At 38.6% G+C, this 23,035-nt stretch overlaps 2 protein-coding genes across 2 annotated transcripts; one reads left to right on the top strand and one right to left on the bottom strand.

The window, feature by feature from the left end:
- Positions 1-270: 270 nt before the first annotated feature.
- Positions 271-10,859, bottom strand: FASTKD2 (FAST kinase domains 2). The gene is made up of 12 exons (XM_062498342.1): positions 10,841-10,859; positions 9,458-10,225; positions 8,951-9,054; positions 7,444-7,552; positions 5,992-6,115; positions 4,718-4,857; positions 4,261-4,430; positions 3,707-3,870; positions 2,986-3,204; positions 1,972-2,056; positions 873-987; positions 271-418 (listed from the first exon to the last, which is right to left on the bottom strand). Exons 2-12 carry the CDS (start codon positions 10,115-10,117, stop codon positions 311-313), a joined length of 1,998 nt encoding a protein of 665 aa, XP_062354326.1. The 5' UTR covers positions 10,118-10,225; positions 10,841-10,859; the 3' UTR covers positions 271-310.
- Positions 10,860-10,994: 135 nt separating this feature from the next.
- Positions 10,995-18,313, top strand: MDH1B (malate dehydrogenase 1B). The gene is made up of 9 exons (XM_062498571.1): positions 10,995-11,016; positions 11,440-11,552; positions 12,497-12,631; positions 12,781-12,923; positions 13,608-14,110; positions 15,040-15,181; positions 16,165-16,328; positions 17,434-17,573; positions 18,260-18,313. The coding sequence occupies exons 1-9, from the start codon at positions 10,995-10,997 to the stop codon at positions 18,311-18,313; spliced, it is 1,416 nt and encodes a 471-aa protein (XP_062354555.1).
- Positions 18,314-23,035: the final 4,722 nt, after the last annotated feature.

Here is a 23,035-nt window from a genome sequence, read left to right on the forward strand (position 1 = left end):
AAGAGAGAAATTTGACTATGGGCACGCAGGAGGGGAAGCAGATTAAATTAAGGCATTGTAACAGCAATAGCTGTCAGAGTGCTTTTTGGATCAATTATTTCCTTCCACTAAAGAAAATCTGCTCCACAAAAGAAAGCCCCTACTATCAGCAGGCAGTGTTCATTTCACAAACTTTTCTTACTCAGTAATATGGTGGAGCAGGCAGTTGTGTATAAAACTATTTATCTCTTCTGTTAAAATCCTTACAGTAATTACACAAAAAAAGAGAAATCAGGAGACCCAAAACTCTTCGTTTATTTTAATTATTATCCTACACAGTTGTTTCAGGAAAAGAGAAAACATCATCTGAATAAATTTTTCTTTTCAAAAATGCAACTGCATCTTCACTTTTCATTTCCTGAAACTTCCTGTTCTGGATCTGTAAGAAAGTAAAAGGACAGGGTACATTATTTCTATTGTCCAAACTACTTTGTCCTACAAACCAAACACTTAGCAATGAGAAGGTCACAGGAAGTTTGTTCACCCAAAACGAGTTCACTTGAATCACTGAGTCTATAAAAATCAGGGAAATAAGCCAAAGACACACAAGTTTCTCAGGTACAAAGCAATTTGTGGCTTGATTTTTTTTCCTCTCAGCTGTTTATTTACTGATAATGGTAAGTAGTAGCTTGTCCTCTAGAGTTCTTCTCTTCTCCCTAGTGACAGCACCACTACCCTTTAACTAGAAATGATGCACGAATTCCACTTTGGACAAAGCCCACCATTCCTGGTGAACCTTCATGCTTCGTAGAACAAGGCCTGATCTACCAAACACACTCATCACTGTGCTGCTAACAGCACTGAAACAGAGACAGTCACAGGGCTCTTCTCACCAGAATCACATGGTAGCCCAATTTATTTAGATGCCGCTTCTTCATTGCCAGCTTCCCCTGGGGGTGTGTTGTACCCAGACAGAAGGCAGACACAGGAGCAAACAGAAAAGCCAACCTGCAACCAAGGAGAGTAGGGAAGACTTCACTGTACAAATGCAGAATAATAATTTATAAGACAATGATTCGATGATGTTCTTTAGTACTGCAGAATACATGTGTCATTCTTCCTTCTTCAGGTTTAAGTCATTTTGACTCTTTTGTTCCATGAGCTTCACACAAGTACCAGCATCTACCCAAATACCTACAGCAGATTTAGGTACTTAGATCTCCACTTCTCCCACAGTGAGAAGGAAATAGATCACTCAACATTCTTCATTGACAGATTCTGCTTTACTTTGATCCTTCGCTAATCATATACAGAATCAGTCACTTCCTCCCATAATAACCGATTTGGAAGGGTGAGGAAAGCTGAATGTCTTGGAACACTGATTTCTGTTACACAATTCACTAGCTCTCCTTTTATCAAAAAGCAAACTGTACAAAATACATTGCTGTGCAGTGATCCAACACATAAATGTTAAGTATTACCCAATTCTGCTTAAGCATTACTTAAATGATATATGTCCTGCTTCAGTAACTGAGAGGTCAGTCTTCCACACAAGATTAAATTAATCACCTAAAATGTGGATATGATGATCCTTTTTATTCAAATTATATTTCAGTAGTAGAACTGACTGCCATAACATATCACTGAGATGCAAATTTTTGGAGACTTGAGAGAATAACTGAACGCTTAATCAGACAAATACTTTTATAAAAATTGTTATCTGCATTCATTACAAGAGTATCAGATCACTGTGATGTTTCCTGCCTCATTCTCTGAAACGTTAAGTGTTAGCCCTTGTTAGAAGGAGGTATCAAGCTGGATGAATTGTTGCTTTGCACTGTCATGGCAACTTCTGGATATTCCAGTGAGCACAGATAACAACTGAGTTATCTACTTTGCTTCTTCAAATCAGTGAATCAAAGAAGTAACTGGACGGGATACATGCAAATGAAACTATCATGCTAGAAAAAATATGCAGTCAAAAAAAGACACCTCTGAACACGTGAATCAGGATGATCATCTGTTGCAGCTATGGGGAGTACTTTCTTCCTGTCTGAATCCATTCTGATTTCAAAATCTGAAAACAAAACAACAAAACATTTAACTCTGCAAGAGGTTAAAATTAATGTTGTCATTTGAACACATTAATTTTTCCAATTGTTTTCAAATTAACAGCTCGTTTCAAAAAGTTAATCAACACCATCACTGGTCTGTTTCTAAATGCTGTTCTCTAATAATTGAATTATTACTGATAGCTTTTCCCTCCCTTCAATGAATATAAAAAGTTATAGCTTGCCCATCTCAAGAAAAAAATAAATTTGTTTCTGGAAACTGCAGATTTAAGTTTATGGAGTGAAATCATAATTTAAAGAAACTACTTTTGATCGCAGTCTGTCATGCCACTCAGATTTTCCTGCAAACCAATTCTTCATTAGAAATATTTAGGAATAAAATTATTGCTACTACAGAAAAACTGGTAAGCTGGGTGGCTGGCAAAAAATAAGAAAAAACAAAAGGCAATATCAAAATGTAAGAGAAACCAAAAGAAAACATATCCCATTTAATACAGGAAAGTGCAGCCTAAATCTTAGCCAGAACTTCAGGGAGGAAACAAGAGAACAAAAAAGAAGGAAAGAGGAAAAAAAGGCAGCTGATGTTTGGCTTCTTTTCTAACATGATTTGGTACTAATATGTCAACTCTCTCGAATTTGGCCACATAGGATTTATGTACAATTAACATCTGCTTGCTGATACCTGAAAAAGAGTCCAAAGCAGTTTTGTAAACAAGAGAAGTCATAAAACTTCTTGTAAATGGACTTAAAAACTTCAACAGAAGCATCATTAAAAGTAGAATCACCAATCAATGACATCATTTGTTAAAAGATTATATCTTCAAACTGTTAAACTTTTAATCACTTGCACCCTATGCAAATTTATTACCATCTTATTATTTTGGAGATTATAAATCCATATTAAAAATAATATGGCAGCAATATTGTTTCATACCAATATGATATCTGTATGGCAGCTGAACGTTTTGCTGAAACATGTTCTCATCTCCCAGAAGTTCTATCAGTGCCTCCTGAGCCTTTCTGAGATTAAGAGATACTAATGAGGACAAACTCTCAGTGAGCACAAATGCAGGCTTTGTGAAAGAAGGGCTGTCAAGTTCCATACATGTTTTCACAGTGTCAAGCATTACTGTGTTTTGTTCTTTAAGATCATCTGAAAAAGGATACAAAAAGTATTACATACAATATATCATCTTGCAGAATTTTTCATTTTATTATCATTTATAGTCTGTTCTAGCATAGCAAATTCCACTTGACTACTCTACTAGCTGTACAAAATTGTAACATGGAAACCAAATTCTTTTACAGACCGTTCCAAGGACTTCATTGTAACTCAGAGCATTCCAAATCCCACTTTTACTCATGACTCCAGGTACTACAGTTAGTTTGCAAAGGTTAAGACTTCCTATGTTTAAGTGCACACCTATTGTTAAACTGTTGCCACCATGGGGCCCAAGACAATAAGCCTGATTCCTTAGTGCAGACCCAGATCACTCAGATCACCATCACTACATTAACTCTGTCTGAGGACTTCAAATTTAATATTAATCATGCTCGCGTTTTTTAATTTCTAATCTTTTAACACAATTACAACAAATTACATACACAGGCAGACATCCTGTTTAAAACAAAAACATGACAAAGTAAGGTCTGACCTGACAGTGCAAGTTCATCCTTGCTGTCCTTTTGCAGCAGCTCATCAAGTGCATGGTGAGGAAGATATCCTAAGATGCCAAGTGAATACACTGCCTTCAATAGTTCTGTGTAGGAAATCTGAGGCAGGTACTTATTCAAGCAGCTATGAAGAGTCTCAAAAAACCTTTTCCAAAAGGAGAAGAAAAGTATTTAAGTACACAAATAAGGCTACATAAAATACATATTTCAAACAAAAAACATAATTTAGAAATCTTTATTATCTTGTATAGTTGTATTTTGTGTTATCTAACATTATTATTTGATTCTTACTTTGAGGATACAGCTACCTATCAACAGATTTAGTAGCCTGGTCAGTCTAGAACCTGATTAGTCTTTCAGTTAAGAGAAAAAAAATTGTATTTAGAAAAAATATGAAAAAACACAGCAATTTACCTTACAGATGAATGAAACAGGATTATGAGCTCTTTCACAAATAAAATTAAGTACTAGTTGCATTACATTACTCTGTAATGACTATGTAACATATTATCAAGCACTCTAAATGAAAACCTACTGCTTTTGGACTCGGGGAACATGGTTGAGTCGTGAATACACTCGAAGAACAATCAAAAGGTTTTTCAAGTTAAGGAAATCAGGGTCTTCTATCATCTTCTCAGCAAAAATATCCAGCAACTCAGTAGGCTGAAAGGCAAGTGTCTCACAGGCAGAGAGAAAAAGGATAATCTAAAAGAAAAGATAGTTTTATAAGTCAAGGAAACCAGTGAAATTGATCCTACCTGCTGATTTCATAGAATACATTTTTAATGAAAGCAAATTTTTCAAAACTTTTGTTTCTTTACTTATCAATACATAGAACAGCATTTTAAAAAAATACAGCTATCAGTTTCATCAGATTGCTATTCATAGACATTTGTTCCCTAAAGATCAAGGACAAACATGAAGAAAGGTAAGATGGAAGCATCAAATACTCTGTTAGTACTGAGATAAATTATTTGGTCTCCAAATTTTACCTGTCTTTTGTCCCAAAGGTAGGAAGTAGAATTAACATAGTCTGCTAATGCTGAAAACAGTTTTACATTACGGTACTTGAGAGTGTGACAAGCTTCCAGAATGAGAATTAGCTGCCGAAATGAAACATCATGGACGTTTTCTGTAACAAAAGATCAAAGAAAGGCAAATGATAAAAAGCAATGGGAGCTGTAGGTTGAAGACATTGAGACCTTGTGGCAAGTTTGGTTAATGGATGGAGGAGGGAAAAATACAATGAGAAACTGTGGAAGACTGACTGCAACTAGCTAGGCAAAGCTCAACTGAGCTAAAACACATTAAGAAACTCAGAGACAGAAGAAACCAAACTGGGCCAGAATCAAGCTACAATAACCAGCAAAAGGGGACAAATTAACAAAATAAATAAAAAGAATGTTCCCAGGATGTCTTCTGTTCTAGGATTTTTGATTTTCAGCATGCACTAAAGAAATGTTGAAGAAAGTCACTGCTCCCTGTGGGTATGCCAGCAGGTCTGTGTGCTGGGTGTGGTGAAAGTCCTGTGGGAGAAGCCAGGATGTGCAATTAAACATTGTACCCTATTATATATGAACGACCAGAACAAATAAAGACTGTACAAGCAGTCTCAATGCTTCTGGGTCATTTCTACTAAGAATGCTATTTTGCTACCTTAATGCTTTTTGAGACACAAATTCTTATGTATTTTAAGCATGAATCAACACATACTGACCACATATACTTAAGCAATTTATTGGGAAGCTATAGAGAGAGGTGAAAGCATTAGCTTTCATTCAATATTTTTATGGGCTACAGCATGAGGTTAATTATTTATTAAGAAGTACTCAATAATTAAATCCAGTAATCAAGGAAATGCTATTATTCCCTTTGGTTTACCAACTAATCACACTAAGTCACCAATCCATCCTGTAATTTGTTGATTTCCAATTCAGATTTGTTATAAAATTTTATTTGGAATTGCTTTTCCTTGCTAAAATTAAACTCTTTTTCTTAAATCCTGTGTACAGAAAAAAATGTAAAGAAAAACATGTAAACCAGATAAAGGTTGAGAAGGGCAGAGATGACAAGAGCTATTTGCTTTTATTATTGATCAATAATTTTCTTGTCCTGCTGCTTGTCAAATGGCTCCACATAACTATAATGTCCTGTAAAACAAAGATGTTTCCTGAATTTTAAAGGAAATCAGAAAAGGGAGATGAGACAATAATTAGGAAGAATTTGGTATAAGGAAGGGAAATTTAATTAACGTATTTTTTCTTACCCTGGATCTTTTTACTGCAGGGATTCAGGACTGGAAGGGAACAATAATTCATTGCAGAAAGAGCCAAAAACATACGCAGAGCATTCGGAAAAGTCAAACTGTCTATTTCTCTCACAACGGCCATCTAAAGTGAACCAGAGTTTATTAAATCCTTCATTCTTCAGGTATATTATAATTGCTTTCTGGTGAAGACATTATCACCCAAACTTTCCCAATGTCCTTAGTTCAGATTTACAGGAAAGAAAAAGAAGCAAAAAACCAGTAAAAGCATATAATAACTACTGTAAATTTCTTAATACACAATTATAGCAGGTCAAGTGCTCTAGAAACGTGTCACTCACTACACAAGTTTCCAGCAATTTGCCTTTATATTGCTATTTTAAAAGAAAGAAGTTTCAGTAAAGATCACTTGCAAATAACTGTAAATACTCATCTTCTACCAACTCTTGAGAAAGTAGCAGAAATAAACCAGATACAGTTAACTTAAAAATTCATAGTAGTCTGATTATGGTTTTGCACATGCATAAAATCTGTAAGCCTCCAAAGTGATTCAACAGTATGTGAGTGGCCTGTGTTTTATACAAACACCCAGCTACAAACATGCACTGAGGCAGAGAAGGTCAGCTCTGATGCCAGAAAGGAGATTTCATTTATCAAAGCCATCATTAGATTGACAGTAAAAACAAACCTACAAACCTACTGGCTGTTAAAATACAGTATTTTTACTATATACATATCAGAGGTTAAATACAAAATGCATCTATTATAAGAAATTGCCCTGTAAAAAAACAGCACCCTGTGGGCTCACAAAATTAAGTGCTCCCTTTAGTTAACAAATGCCAATGTTATTTTCCTCTTAGTTTTATGATGTTTCATGAATGCTATTAAAACATCTAATGTCAGATCCCTTCAGTTATGTGATGAAAACACTAGCAGGTCCTGTTTGAAAGGTTTCCAAAAGGGTTTTTTAAATCAGGGGACAAAACCCAGTACACCCTGCCATTAACACCTACAGCCTGCTCCCAGCCATTGTATTTCCCAGAGGACCTATCCCATACACAGGAAAACAAAACCATGAGCTTGGGGAGTTCTGGCATCTCACTCCAACCAGTAACTGTACAGCCCCATCACAGTTTTCTGTCACCTTATCCTCAGTCACAGCCTGGGCAAGGGAATCAGGAAACAGCCTGTAAGCACTTCTATGTAACACCTTGTGGCTGACCTAAAGAGGTGAGGGCATTGCTGTTTACTGCCTCAGCTCCTTTTGTTACCAGCCTCTAAATAGAAGTTCTTCCTACAGATGTAGCTGGACTATGATGCATACAGCAAATACAGTTACCTTTCTATTATATTTTCTCTTTCAGTGTCTGCAAAGAACCATACACAATTTATACATAATGCAAAAACACAGGCTTTGTGGGAGTAAAAATGAGAACCTCCAACTAACTTTACCGTTAATTTCTTTTTCAGAAAAACTGGAACGTCTTTTCCCAGGCATTTCATCAGGTTTTGCAGAATAAAGATGTCTCTGATACTTGAAATGCGCTGCTCCACTAGTAACCTGATGGAGAAACACACACAAAGAGCTCTTCTCATTTCAGAAGAAATAGGTAAGTACCCCATTCTTCCTCACTGATGTACCCCCCCAAGTTAAAGCTGTAATTCCCTGCTCCTCTCTCATCTTGCTTTTTTTAAATGCTGACATAACTCTACATGACATAGCTGCAGCACAGATATTTTACACATGGAAACAATCATAAATGCTTTCTTAATGCTAATCCTTATAGATGACTGTTGTTAATAGCAGGGGCACCTGACCAGACTGCACATGTGACAATACAAATATGACTGCTGTTAAGCCTCAAGGAACTCCCTTCTGCAGAAAAAGAAAACTGCACATTTTTATATTTAAATTATCAGTGTGCAGGCAAGTTCTGAAACAGACAGGAAACTCAGGAACAGACACAGACAACAACTGGATGCAAGTGAGGAATAAAACCAAACAGGGCTGTGGGCTGAACAGAAGGAGGTAACACAGAGATCATATGCACAAGATGAAGGTGCACTCCTAGCACATCCTTTTCTGACCCAGAAAAGTGGGTGGTATTGTAATTGTTATGTCTGAACCACCCTTAAATATATCTGCACAGGTAAACATACCTACAAAAATATGAAGCATCGCTTTCTAAGGCACTGCACTGGTCTGAAATTCATCCCTGCAAATGGGCCAGAGCTCCAGACATCAGGACAGAAAACAGTAGTTGGGACTCCACAGCTTTCCACCAACTTTTAAGAACTTCCAGGAGAACTTGCTTTTTGGGTATCACATCCACTTTCTCACAGCAGAACATGATACAAGTTCAATCTAATCTATGTAAATTTTCTGACAGCCTGAGTAAAACCAATCTCATGGGAGTGAGCACATTGCTTTATACACATAAATTGCCCCGGCCCAGAAAAAAAGCCAAAAAAAATTATTCTGATAAATCACTACACAGAGGGACTTGCTGGACACAACTAGTCTTCATCTGAATTTCCACTTACTAAACTGCAAGAAAATATTCCCAGGCTGTTAAACAATGTTTTTCCTCATGAAAAATCAGGCAGGACCCTAAATAATATAGTCTCATTATCTCCTGTCTGCATCCAGAAGAATAAGGGATAGATATGTGAAGGGACTTGATCAGCATCACAAAGAAAGGACACTGGTGGAGCTGCAGTCATAACACAGTCCCCCGTGGACCAGTCTAGAACCCTTTACCACTGGAAGCCCTCCTCCTTGAAACTGCAACGACAGTGCCAAAATTCACTGTCTAACACAGTTACCTCATGTGATCACTTAAATCCTAAAACCACAGAATGTACTTTATGTGCAGACATACCCTTGATGATTTCTAACAGACATGCATTCAAGCAACATTTAAATATGAAGAGCACACAAAAGATATATTTTTCTCACTGTAATCCAGCTTGAAGAGCGCTCACATTCTTGTCTTTATCCATCCCTGCTAAAGTAGTTGCCAAAACTGAGACACATCGGTTATCAAGTTGATTGAGCTTCTCCTGTTAAAAGTTTTGACAATGTCAGATTACTTCAAACCAGTAAAAGTTCCAGAAAAGAAAAACTGGCCACTCTTAATCTGTACCTGCCATTTTCTTTTCCCCATCAAAAGTCAATTTACGAACTTTAATTCTGAAGAGCCAACAAGGACTCACATCAGTCAAACTTATTTGATTTGAAATGGGTAATGATTTTTGAGACTTACCCTCTGTGTTAAATCTGAAGTAAGGCAGTGGTTTCAAAAGTCAGAGAAATTAGAAGCACACACAAATGAACTGTGGGAACTGTTTCCATGAAGCATCAGACTAAACCGGGGATGTAACCCAACTTTCTCTGACGCTGCACAGCTTCCCAGAATTACCCACTGGCAATTCAGCCCAAATTTAGAAGGATTTTCATACTTACCTGGCACACTCTCACCAAGGTCTGGACGAGGAGCGTGTTCTGCGGCACACCGAGGTTCACCAGGGCGTGCAGGCTGAACACCAGGTCCCCGCGCGTCATCCTGCGCGCGTCGCGCAGCAGCTGCTGGCACAGCCTCGCGAACTCCGGGTGCTCAAAGATCAGCTGCTTCTCGTAGCGCTGCTGCTCTTCCGACAGGTTTTTGAAGAGCCTCCAGGCCATGGTTAAAGAGTTTGTGTAGTGCTTAATGGAAACAGCTGCCTCTGAAGCCAAGTCCAGCGCATCGCAAGGACAGGTGCAATTCTGGAGACTGGTAAAGAATGGGTCACTACGATCCTCTACATGCTTCGGCTTGAAGCTCCCAGAATCATCCAACTTGTCAACTTCCAAGGAGCTCTGGGAAGCCTTCTCTGTCACCAAAGCCTCTGCACCTGTGCTATAAACATCTGTTTTTTGAGATAGAGATCGAAGAGACGATCCATACAGAGAAGGCAAAGTATTTAAAATTAATTTCCCGAGGTTCACATTTCCTAAGGGATCCCTGTATCTGCCAATCCATAAAATGTGTTTTCTTGTTGCGGCTGAAGATTTGGGAGGGAGCACAGAACTGTACCTATGTACACATCTAACAGTATGTAACAAATAACTTATTTTATTATTCATTTCTGCTAATATCTCATGAATAGATTTGAAACGCCAACTCAAAGCAAAGGATCTGATGACATTCTACCAGTGGAAACAGTTCTGGAGAAACTGCACGAGATCACTCATCTGTAAAAACAATTGAAAATTATGGATTAGTTACCAGACTTTAAATTTCCACAGTTTCAATTGCCAAATCTGCGCACTTTTACAGGAAAGGCGAAGATCTAGTAAAAGATGCCCGGAAAATGATTTGCAGAGAGGCTCTTATTTGGTGTCCTACATTTCAGTCAAATATCTCAGTAGGACAGCCTGAGCATCAACGCTTGCTTACTCCTTGCCGCTCTGAGAGCTCTACCGGGAAGCAGACTTTTTTCCTAAAGGACGTTTCCCCAGGCACACGCGTCTCCCGACAGGGTTCTGGAAGGTCCCTGCAGACCTTCAGCTAGCGGGTAACGGGATCCCACTCGCTAGCCTGTTCCAGCCCGCCTGCCATCCCACGGGAAAGCCTCCTTCACAACACACCCGCGGGCGCTCGCTCTCTCGGAGCCGGGGAGAAGCCGCTGGGTTTCGGGATCACTTCCCGGTGGCCCTGGGAGCGCTGCCCAGCAGGGCGGGACAGTACACGGGGACAGAAGTCATTCGGCGGCTCCGCAGGGGCTCGGAGCACGCGGGAGGAACGGCGGGGATGGCGCCGGCCGGGCAGGGCCGGGCAGGGCCGAGGCTCCCGGTGGCCGCTGTTACCTCGCACGCGGGGCCGCCGTCACACCGGGCCCGCAGCACCGCGACCTCCCGGCGGCCCGCGCGAGACGGACGGCGCCTGCCGAGGGACAAACTACCGCGGCGCGCGGCGCGTTGCTGAGCAACGCCAAAGCGGCCGTTGGAGGGCGGCGCGCGCATGGCCAAGTTTGTGGTGGCGGGTGAGGGGGGAACCGAGAGGGACAGCCCCGGCACTCACACCTTGTCCCGGGAACCGGGAGGGACAGCCCCGGCACTCACAACTTGTCCCGGGAACCGGGAGGGACAGCCCCGGCAGCAGCACTTTGTCCCGGGAGCCGGCCGGGCAGCTCGTCGTGCTTGCAGCAGTCGCCCCTCTGTGCAGGGCGCGCAGCCTCAGCCGGTGCCAGGGCAGCGTTCCCCCTCATCCCGTCGGTGAGGCGCCCGCCTCCCTGCTGCTGTTCCCTTAGGAAAGGCCTCCTCCGCCCCTTGGACGCTGGCTCGGGAGTTTGTTTCGCTGCAGATCTACCCTTCCTTAGCCGGCTCACGTTAAGCAGCGTTTGGTCTTTTAAACCTTTATCAGTGAGTGACAAAATCACCCAGTTGTGCTGCTGTTCTGTTCACAGGTAAGGCAAACTGCCCTTACTATGCCAAGGCTGAACTCCTGGCTGACTACCTCCAGACTAATTTGCCCAACTTCAGGGTTCACAAGATTACTCAACACCCTGACAAGTGGGAGGTAAGGGATTGTAGGGCAAGTTGCTGGTAGGTGCCCCGGTGCTCTACAAACCAAGAAATGTGCTTACCTGTAGTACGTTTTCTCTTCTATTTGCGGTTTGCTGTGTGGATAGAGGTGCTGCAGAAGCAGCTTCAGCTATGAGAGCCGGTCAGGGAAAAGGTTACAATGTTTTGAGCAACTAACATCTCTGGGTTTTGCCACAGGAGATGGGCACAATGTGGACCATCCTAAAGCTGTATTATGTCAAGAAAAAATTCAAGGTGTTTTTGCTTGGTTGATTGGTGTTTTTTTCTGGTGTTTTGTTTTGTTTTGTTTGTTTGTAAGTATAAATGGCTGCTCAGCCTGTAAATCTTTTGCTCACTGTGATTACGTACACCTTCAGAGTTGTTACTTGTCAAGAGCCTTTGTGGCATTCAAGGGCTTTGAATTACAGTGGAAGTGAAGTTAAATACCACATATTTGTTTAGAGTGTGGCTGGACCTATTTGAGTAATTATGCTGTAGACGTGCTGCCTATAAGTCTCTGAAAAAATGCAGTTTTACTCCATGAGATAGACAGTACTATGGTATTTATTCCCTCATATATTTTGTTTGACGCCTCCACCAAATAACTTGAACAGTTAAGTGAAAAGCAATAAACCTCTTCACCTTACTTACCTTCTCTGGCTGAGTAAGAATCCTCAAATTACTTGCTGCTTCACAACATTGCTGTCTTCCAAACCACAAAGACAACTAAGCAAAATCAGGACCTTGAGGTGAGCTATCCCAGTGTCTCACCATATCTTGATTTGTGTTATTCCCTCATTTTGTACCCACCAGTACACAAATTCTGAAGCACCTTGTAATTACGTCTTGAGAGGAAATAGTAAGAATGCTTGTAGCTGTAATGTTTTAATGTTACCAAATGTGAGGTATTAAAACATCTGGTGGGGATGTTTACATCAGCAGTGGCTTCATGATATTTGTGAAACAAATGGATGGGAGCACAGGCAGTGTCCTATCATTTGGAGAGAACTGTTGGACCGTGGAGGGAAGGGTCAGCTTCTAGGAGGACTTAATGATTTTCTGGAATATGCTCAGGTAATAAGCTGCCTTTAATATCATAAGCCCATGTTTTGCAACATTGTTGTTCCTTTTTCCTCCTTCAAATGTAAAATAAAGCTACTGTTAATGTTACCTTGGTGGGTTTGGTCTGCCATTTGATTAGAGATCATCCTTTTTGTTCTTAGCAATATTACGGCATCACTTCAATGATGCTAAGTGAGGAAATGTTGGACATTGCTGAGGAGAACCTGCAGGCACATCTTGAAATTGTAAAAGAGGATGAAGAGATTAAAAGTATTATCAAGCCTATGCAGATCTGGATCACCAGGTGAGAGTGAAGAGAGTGTCTGTGAACTTTTACTCTCTTCAGTAGAATGCACTTTTTCTTATCACATATAACAGGTGTAACCATCTGAAGTTAAGCACAAATCGCTGTAATTTGATGATTTGCCTTGTGTTCTGCACCCCTCACTATGAGCAATTAGAATATAACTTTGAAATTATTTATGGTTTTGTTACGTTTTACACTGGTTCAAATGAGGAGTATGAACAGGCATCATTTAGACCTCAGATCAGTTTAGGGAAATGTAAGTATTTACAAAATAAGCTAGGAATTTTATAGTGCAACTATCTTGCACTTGTGAAATGTTGGGAATATTAGAGTAGATAAAGTCTCTTGAAGCTTTACTTTTAGAAATCCCTGTATTTCTAGTAGTCCTAATAGAGCACCTTAAGAAATTGTGGTTCTGTGAAGAATACATACATTTTTAAGTGATGGCATCGACTGAAATGGACAGGATGGAGAAACCTTCAAATGAAAGGAGGACCCAACTGTTTTAATTCTTAACCTGTGAAAATGACAAAAAAAGCAGTAAAAGATCCAAGCTAATGGTATCTTTAAATGTGATCTATCTTTAAAGGTAAAAAGCAAACACCTTTGTGTTTATGTAATACTTCCAAACAAGCAGTGGTTCATTGTTAACTGTAATTTTTCTGCATCCTCTCTTACCAGTGCATCAGTTCCACTGTGTTATCATCTAATCCCTCTGTTGGCAAATGGAGAAGTGTTTGGGATGACCACAGAAATCAACATCCATTTGCTTGACACTGACCAGTTTAAGGAAATTCTTCATAGTATTGTAATGGAAGCTGAAGACATGGCATTCCCACTTCTCCGCAGTATTTCAGAGCACACAAAATTAGATCAGGCTTTTATTGATGCAGATATTATCATTGTTCTTGATGATGTCCTCTTAAACCTTGAAGTCCAATCCCTTGAAAACTACATCAGAGAAGTGAGTGAGATCTGCCAAGTGTATGCTCCCTTGATTGAGAAGAATGCCAAGAATGAGGTCAAAGTCATTTCATCAGGAAAAACCTTTGCAAACCTTAAGGCAACAATGTTAAGGACATATGGCCCATCCATTAGGCCTGAAAATATCATTGCCATTGCAACATCCTGGGAAAGTGCAGCTAAAGCCATGCTGGCCAGGAAGCTGAATACAAACACAACAGGTGAATGCTTATGTAGCATTTGGGGATTCAGGGCACCTTCAGGAGAGCTTATTTCATTCCAGAACAGAGTTGATGGGCACACAGAAATGCACAGCGGTACACCCACTGAATTTATTGGCTGTGCACAGTGCCAGAGTGTCTTTTGCTTGCTCTGAGATGCAGCCCTGCCACTCTGATGTGTATTTCATGCTGGAAATATGCTAAGGAAGACAATTGTTTTGGGGATTGGGAACTAGGACTTCAAGATTGCATTTCCATTTTGTACTGCGTTGTTATTTTGGAGCTGTGAATAAACATGAAAACATACTGCTGTGCAGATAATGAGAGTAAACTAGAACTGTGTTGTAGTATTATTTTGAGGTTAATTAACTTTCATTTTCAGGTCAATTGTTATAGCTTCGTTATATTTGCACAGTTCTGCAGTACATAGCAAAGTTATGCTCTGATAGTCTGCTCAGCATCAGGATTCTGTAAGTGTTGCATAGCTAGAACGGGTCATTGATGACAAGTCTAGATATTTTGGAGTCTAATAAAATAGAAAAGCAAGTTAATAGGCCAAATAGCCTATCAGCAAGTAATTTGAGAAAATCCTTTTGTACCAAAGCCAGTAGTTGTTATTTTTTAATGATTGTTTTTATTGTTTATATATTTATGTTTTTTCAGGATGTACATTCGCAACATGATTTGTTACTGTTTTAAGAGTTAAATATTGACTAGATTTTGACTATTGTTTACAGTAACATATAAATTATAGCTCCTTTTTCAGCTTATGATGAAGTTTCATGTTATGGTGAACTTGGTTGCCTTTTTCTAGATCAAATAATTTCTGCTAGCAAAGCAGGACACAGATTTGAATAACTCGTTTTGAAAAGGATTTCTGAAGTTCATTTTTCTGAAATTATTTCTCTCTTCACTTTCCTTTGTTACAGGAGTAAAAGATGTGATTGTTTGGGGCAATATTACTGGGTCTAACTACATTGATTTGTCACATGCAAAACTTTATGGATATGACTGTGCTATTTGGGGCCCTCCTAATTTTCAGCGTCCTTTGTTGAATATGATTTATGATAGGTACAGTACAGATTTATTTATTTCAAGTAAAATTAAATAACTGCTTTTAATCCATGTTTATCTGAATTGTGTAATAAAACATCAAGAAGGCTTTTGTTTCCAAGATTTGTCTTTACTTATTGGCACTGCACATAAAGGAAAACACAAGTTGAGGCACTCCATCTGCAAAAGAAGTTGGGTAGTTCCTAGTACCGTGCATAGTTCTGAGTCTCCTGCCAACTCTTTTTACAAATTTTTCCTGCATTTTAAGTGGGTTTCTCTTATATCATGGGCAGTTTATAAGTAGTAATGGAAGTCCAGGTGCTTACTTAGATGTCTAGTTTGCATGAAAGAACTTTGAAATAGTATTATGCAGGTATCTGTACCTAAGTTACATGGAATAGGCCTGAGCATAGTAATGTTGTCAGTTCCCCAAAACAGATGATTTGTTAATGTATGTGAAAAGGATACCTGGCAGCTAGATAACTTCCTGTGGAAAGAACAGTAGCAGAGAAAGGGTGAGAAGGCAGTGAGAAGGCAGCAGATGTGACATACACCCAGGCCTGGCTATCTGGAGCTCCCACCTTGGTCTAGACTTAGCATTTACTGGAGAGCAGACATTTCTCTATCCTAGGCTTGTACTGAGCCTCACACAGGCAGACTGGTTCATGGCTGGGTTCTTACATAAGACAGTAATATATAAATTACATATAAAATATTAAATTATGTATAAAATATAAATTACAATAATAATAGAGGTTAAGTAAATGAGTAAATTACCTAACTTCCATATCAAAGTAGGACTTGTTATCTTTTAAGCTACTTTTTGTTAGACCTTTTTTTTTTTCTGTGTGTAAAAATGCTTTGCTTTCAGCAGTGAAGTTTGAGTAAGTTTTGACTATTTCCTCAGGTTTAGGTTTTGTTTTTTTTTCCTTCGGTAAACTATCCTTCCGGCAGTAATCTTAGTTTTTCATCCCTTTTTTCTCCATTTTTTTTGTTGGTAGTGAATGGATCCATTCAGAATTCCTGCCTGCACAGAGTACCCTGAGTTCCCGGGTGTCCCGTTGTACAGGAATGTTACCTGCTCATGCGGTAGCCACGGTGCTGCGATACTGGTACCATGGCTCTCCTTCTGGGGAGATCATTTCTGTGGGAATACTTAGTGAAGGTAAAGCTAGTTTTGTTTCACATATTCTCTTGAAGCTTTGCCCTCCATGTAATAGCTTTCCCCTGTCTATAAAGTTATTTTTAATCAATATTTTTCATTTAATGAAAACTTGTAAAACACGTTATGTGAAGCTAGGAGTTTGTTTCATCATAAGAACTTCCAAATCTAACAGAGCTTGTGATAATGCTCACTTTTTACAGGCATTTCTTAGGTTAATATTGTCTTTCTGCAGATGATCTCAGTTTAAATGCTTTTCTGATGTATGTGTTTTGTGCAAGAACTCTTTATAGGTCTTAGAGCCTAGGCTATGAAAGTGTGTTCTTCTTGTGTAGTTAGGTAAACCAATAAATGGAATATTTCACAGCAGCCATTTAACCCTTATGAAATAAATAATTTTCCCCCTTCAAGATGTTCAACTGGTACAGCAATTGTGTTATTACAACACAGGAAAAAAACCTGTTTGAGATGGTCTAGAAAAGGGCCACACAAAATTATCACAGGGATAAATGCCTCTCTTATGAAAACAGGCTGAGAGAGATGAGGTTGTTTAGCCTGGAGAAGAAAAGGCTCTGGAGAGACCTTATAGCACCTTCCAGTGCTTAAAAGGTCTTATAAGAAAGATGGAAACAGACAGTTTTAGCAGGACCTGTTGCAATAGGGTAATGGATTAAAGTGAAGGAGAGTCAATTTAGATTAGATATAATTGAGTTTTTTACAATGAATGTGGTAAGGCATTGGAACAGGCTGCCCAGAGAGGTGGGAGAGGCCTCAACCCTGGAAACATTCAAGGTCAAATTGGATGAGGCCCAGATACATTTGAAGATGTCCCTACCCATGGCAGGGGACTTGAACTAGAGACCTTTAAAGGTCCCTTGCAATCCTAACCCATCTGATGCTATGATTCATGCACATATAACTAAAGTACGAAGTTACAGTAAAAGGGACATTCTTTTTTTGAACTGTGGATTGAAAAAGGCAGTGTCCTCATTTTTAATGAGATCTTACAGTTGGAGACTTTTGCAAGTCTGTAGGACTTAACGTTGACGCTGGTGATGATGTAATCAGAAATAATGTGTTTTGTCATTTCACCCCCTCTCTTCTTCAGGTCAGTTTTGCATTCCTGAAGGAATTACCTGCTCTATGCCAGTGAGGTTCCAGAATGGTAACTGGGAAGTCATGACGGAATTAGAAATTAATGAAACGACCCAAAAAGTTCTAGGACGGTTGTCCCACGAGCTGGTACAGGTGAGGGTTTCTTGAGACTCCTGTATGCCCATTCTGCCACCTATGGGCACGATGTGATACAACTTTGTGCACTGAGACCTGTAAGTGTTAGATGTACAAACTGCACACATGCACTTAGGAATGGTAAAGACTGGGTGTTTGTAAGTGTAAGGTAGTATTTGTGAATTGAAATGAACAGACAACTGTTCTTCTGCCCAAAAGGGAGATGATAAAATAAGTTCACGTGTAGAATTTGCACTCCAAAGTTCTGCAGGCTTTGTGCAAAACAGAAATACTGCCTTTCATGTAATGTTTCTACATTCTATGTTGATTTTGCTTATTTGGTATATAGAGTATTTCTATGCTAGAAGACATATCTTTTAGCGTTTTTATGGCTGTGAATCTGCATGAATGAGGACCAGACCTTACTAGAATTAGGGATTTTTCAGAAAATACTAAATTGTTGAGCATGATTTTCATCATGAACTTGTCCATTAGTAAGACAAAAATAACTTATTTGTACTATTGAAATATTTTAAAAGACTGGTCCCAAACTCCACATTCCAGCTTTAATCAGATTTTGTGGTCTTCATTCATACTAGTAATGTGTAAGAATTCTTTTGTTTTAACATATTTTAAGTTTGTGCTAGATATTAAAGCAGATTAAAAGAATGGGTGGTATTAAAAGTGCTTTTTCTTCCATTTAGGAAAAGCTCGTTGCACTAAAGGAAATAAAGGAAATGCATCCATATGAAGAATAAAACCTCCACATCTTTTCGCAAGTGTTCCTCTGCTGCCTTTCCTATCTAATTTTCTTTCCAAGTTCTCTGTCCTCATTCATCAAAATAAGAACAGACAAACACTAAAGCATGTTTTTGTTTTGTTTTTTCACTTTTTCTCTGTTTTTAGGTTGTGAAATTCCTACACTTTTCCAATGTTCTTGCCATTTCTTTCAAGTTTTCATTCCTACAGACCTTTTCCCTAGTTTCTTTTCTCTCTCCCTTCCTTCAGATTCTTTCAAGTACATTTATAACAACCCCTTCTGTACTATGAGCTGCTCTGTTCCATTAAGGACAGGCTGAAGAATGGAGGAACTATTTGGAGTTAGATACCAGAGCTTCTACTGAGCACAAACCCTTTTGGCTTTCCATGCCTGTTTCTTGGGAAAGGACTACAGACACAATAAGATATTCTTGATGAATGCAGAATTTAATTATTTGGCTAATCATGACCTTGTTTAACCCAAACAGGGAATTCCCAATTAGGTAAGAGTGTCCTTCCCTGTTTACTCTCTACCTGTATGGCACTGCTGTTCTGTAGAGCTGTCCCACTCCACTTCTGTCAGCACTAAATGCTAAGCAGAGGCCTTCCCACTGCTAGCAGTGATGTGCTTAGCTGTGGCCTTCTCTTGTGACATCAGTATCAGGTGTCCAGGTATTCCCAAAGTGCCCTGCTTTATCTCTTTGCATGTTGAAGTATTTTAGGAGGCTAACAAAAATAGCTCATGTTTTTGCTTTTATTTTTACAGAAATGGAAACCTTGCCTACTGGGTCACTTTAGCTAGAGTTGTCTGGAAGAAAAAATGCTGGAAATCCCCATATTAAAAGAAGGTTTCCATTGCTCAAAAGAGCAAACTAGAAAGAAAGTCTAAGCATTACTGTAACTTTTGCAGCATTTTCTTAATTAAAATACCTCCAGGAAATCACTAGGTGGAAAAATATTCCAAAACCAGTGTGAATGTAACATTTTTAACCTCTAGACCAAAGTACAATTCCTACTGATTTTAATGAGTCTGGGATTTCATTTGCATCCAACCACTTATTTCTTTAGACCAATACACTATTGCAAAAACCTGGTTTAATGCCTATAATGTTCATATGAAATTTTGGAGCAGGACTGTTACATACAGAGTAAAAGTTTTATAATTCCAAATATTTTTTTTCCAGAGGTGAAACACAGTACTTTTGTAATAAAGTATATTCTTAGGCAAAATCGATTTTTAACAAAAAATATATTTATACATCTCCTTAGTGACAAGTTCATTTTTGTTTCCATTTTTTTCTTATTTATTGCATGAGTTTCAAGAGAATACTTGTGTTTTAAGTCAAACATAATTAATTTCTTGCTTAAACAGAATTATTGAGGATTTTACTTGCATCTTTGGTGTCTTAAATGATGGAGACCATGTTAATGAAATGTTACTGTACTTGCTAATTTTTAATCAGATATGTTTAAAACAAAATAGAAAGTTTCCTGTTCTTTGAATCAGTTACATATAGTTGCAATAAATTCATTATTTCTGTTCAAATGGAGGTTCAAGCTCTGAATAGGGATAGACTTCTTATGTGAGGAAACCAAGAGAAGTTACTGTCTGATTAGGACAGGACTAGGAGGGATGTGTCACTGGTCTTAGAAGGAGGAGCTCAGAAAGCTGGGATATCATAAGGGATCTGAAAGAATGTGGGGTTCTATGTAAAGTGTACAGGGGAGAAGCAACATTCAGAGGACCTGAGATATGATACGTATCTTCATGGAAGAGTTCACATGGAAACTGTAGAGGTAAGTGTTGTAAAAAGTCTCGAAGAGAAGGGTTAGGAACCATTCATTTCATGAGAAAGTGGTCTCCAGGGAAATAGTTTCCAGTAGTGTAAGCACAGAAGATTGGCTGAGTTTCTGAGGAGCATCTGGAGGGAGATGTCTCAGGAGAAAATAGCAGGGGGGGATGCTACCAGTAGTCTCTACAAATGACCTGTTTTTTTCTGTAATTCTTTCTCCAAGATAGAAAAGTTAGCTTCTCTAATGTGTATTTACATTTAGGCTTTTTCTATATGAATAGGCTTTAGTGATCTTACTCTTTGAATTCTTTTATTCTACCTGTGGACATAGTGGAAACAAACTGCAGTTCAAGCACCAACACTGCACAGGTGTTAATGAGAGGGAAAATAACTCTTCCTGCAATATATAAGTAGGCTTATCTGACTTCTGAGTCACCAGCTGAAAACCTCTCTTCTCAGAGGCTGGGAGCAGACAGAAAAAGCTGCTTGGGATGTCTCGTGTATCCTAAATTGTCCTAACTGGATTTGTCTAGTGGACTGCAGGAAAATTCAGGTCTTTCCTCATGGAAGCATAAGTGAATGGAAAAGCTTTTTTCCTAGCTTCTGTTTAAGAGAAAAAGAAATAAAAAAATAATAGGAAAGCTAAAATATGGTAACATACTCAAAGTTGGTTACAGTTGTAAAACAGCAATTGACTTAGTTATCAGTAGGTTTGAGTTTTTTATAAGTAATAAGCAATTTCTGGGACATGCTTTTTCACAAGTCTCTAGGTCATGTTATGTATACAGGATATTCACAATATTGATGACTCCTACTACCTGGGTGTTATAGCAACCATTGAAAAATTTTTGGAAAAGGGCTTTAAGTTTTATGAGTCTTACAAATGTTATATATAAATTCCTCATAAACCCTAGCATTTGAGTGTACTGAAGAGCTTTGTGGTTGGTCTGAACAACTCTTGTCCTAGGACATTACCACTAGGGCTTACTATTTTTCTTCTTTGTATAGCTGCCCCAACTCTTTGTTACAGCACACTGTGCTTTGTGCATTACTGTGTCAGCTTCTACCTCATTTTCAGTCTCTATAGCAACAGTTTCTCAGCAACTGGGAGATGCTTAGTAAAGGCCTCTCAATTTAGAAATATTGCACTCCAACCATTAAAAAAAAATAAGCTTTGAAAGAAACATCAAAGAAGTTTTATCTTTAATAATTCAGGATATTTATTACTAATTAATTAGTGTTCTCTGTTTTGACTGCTTAGACAATTACCTGATACTTTGATCTGGGTCTTTGCTAGGCATTTGTTGTGAGCAGCTTTAACTTAAAAGCAAAACCTTTAGATCTGTGTCTTGAAGTCAACTTTTAAGTGCTGTAAAACTACTGGACTTCTCTGGCAGTGTCATCTGACTTCTGGACCTTTAGTAAGTAATGAGAAGAAGGTAAGCACAGCGGCTGTATTTAAGAGGAGGCAATTATTTTGGCCTTTGAACAAACCATAGAATGTTTTCACCCTTCACAGGAAACAAAAGTAACTTTAGGTTCTTTTATGCATATTTAAGATGTTGATCATATGTTGTCTGATTTCAAAAGAAGAAAAGTCTCTGTGATCAAGTCAATTGATCTGCTGGGAGGTTTCTGCCTTACTTTGTGTGGCTTGTCTTTCTACTTTAATTAAGTAACATGCTTCAAAATGCATTTAATTTGCTAAAGTACATATTCTGAGAACCTGTAAGGCAAACAAACTAAATATAAGTAATCAAGTGTTACTTTTCTTTCACGTTCCACTAAGAGTCAAGAAAAGGGTTATCCTTGTTCTGCACATAAGAGTATTCATGTTAATGGGACCAGGATTGTTAACTGTAACAATTTATTTCCTATTTGTAAATAATTTTAGTTTTTTGTTTGTTTTCTTGGTTATTTTTCACTATTAAAGTGACTGAAATAGAACACACAGGCTGAAATAGTGTATCAATGGGCAAAGTTCCTTCAGATTTCATTGACAGCAGATACTCCTTCAGCTTTCATGTGGTATTCATGTGCTAACACTAAAGTAGCTTCTCTTAGTTTCACCCAGGCACTCCTTCCTCAGTCAAGATCTGGACTGCCCACAGAGTTTTGTATATGAAAATGTGGACTGTACATACATTAATAATGTCTTCTGTAACTTTTTGGAGAGAGGGTTCATAGCTATGATGCTGTACAGTGATGGCCGGTTTGGTAAAACACATAAATACATGGTTCACTTTGAGACCATGAATACCCTAGTACAAGACTATTACCCATGTTCCATATGGGTAATTTAAATGTTAGACATTGTGCTGTGCTGGATGGAGGTCTGGTCATCTTACAGTAGGTATCAAGCACTCATATATTATGCATGCTGTATCACTCAGTCAGTGGATCTGTTCTTACTTGAGTGGGCAAATTCTAATGAGTTCTAATTTCAGTGAGTTTAACCTGGATGTTTTTATATTCATCCCATTCACTTTCTTTGTTTTATGTACCTCTAGTATGAGAGAGTAAAGGAGGTAAGCTGTGTGTTTGTAAGCCTGCCTTCTGGATTGATACATGTAGCTTTCACCAAACACTTATGTTTAATTCATAGCTCTGTGTCTTCTGATTTCATTGATTTCTGTACACAAACGTTTCTGTCAAGCTATGCAGAGGCTTCTACAACTGCAGCTATTTTGGGAACAGTTGTATAATATTTGCATTTATATTGCATATTAATTTATGTCTATAGGCAAACTTATGAGCCTGTGTAAATGCTAGGCAGAGCTGTAGTTTTGCAGAACCCTTAGTAAGAAAGAAAATAGAATAGTGGAAAAGAATGATAGTGGTATTTCTTTCAAATAAGGACTACAGTAAAAACTGTGGCATTATAGCCGTGAATGAAAGAGACTATTAAAGCAAATCTCTATCTCAGTA

Source organism: Cinclus cinclus, chromosome 9, assembly GCF_963662255.1.
Source record: "Cinclus cinclus chromosome 9, bCinCin1.1, whole genome shotgun sequence".
NCBI lineage: Eukaryota > Metazoa > Chordata > Aves > Passeriformes > Cinclidae > Cinclus > Cinclus cinclus.

Bases quoted from the DNA above. Each gene is read 5' to 3' on its own strand.
- FASTKD2 (XM_062498342.1), bottom strand. From the start codon at position 10,117: ATGAATAATAAAATAAGTTATTTGTTACATACTGTTAGATGTGTACAT. The intron at 4,858-5,991 runs GTAAGAAAAAAT...CTTTTGTTACAG, and splicing joins CTGCAGTAAAAAGATCCAGG to AAAACGTCCATGATGTTTCA. The intron at 4,431-4,717 runs GTAAAATTTGGA...CTTTTCTTTTAG, and splicing joins ACCTTTGGGACAAAAGACAG to ATTATCCTTTTTCTCTCTGC.
- MDH1B (XM_062498571.1), top strand. From the start codon at position 10,995: ATGGCCAAGTTTGTGGTGGCGG. The intron at 11,553-12,496 runs GTAAGGGATTGT...TGTTTACATCAG, and splicing joins AACACCCTGACAAGTGGGAG to CAGTGGCTTCATGATATTTG. The intron at 17,574-18,259 runs GTGAGGGTTTCT...TCTTCCATTTAG, and splicing joins TGTCCCACGAGCTGGTACAG to GAAAAGCTCGTTGCACTAAA.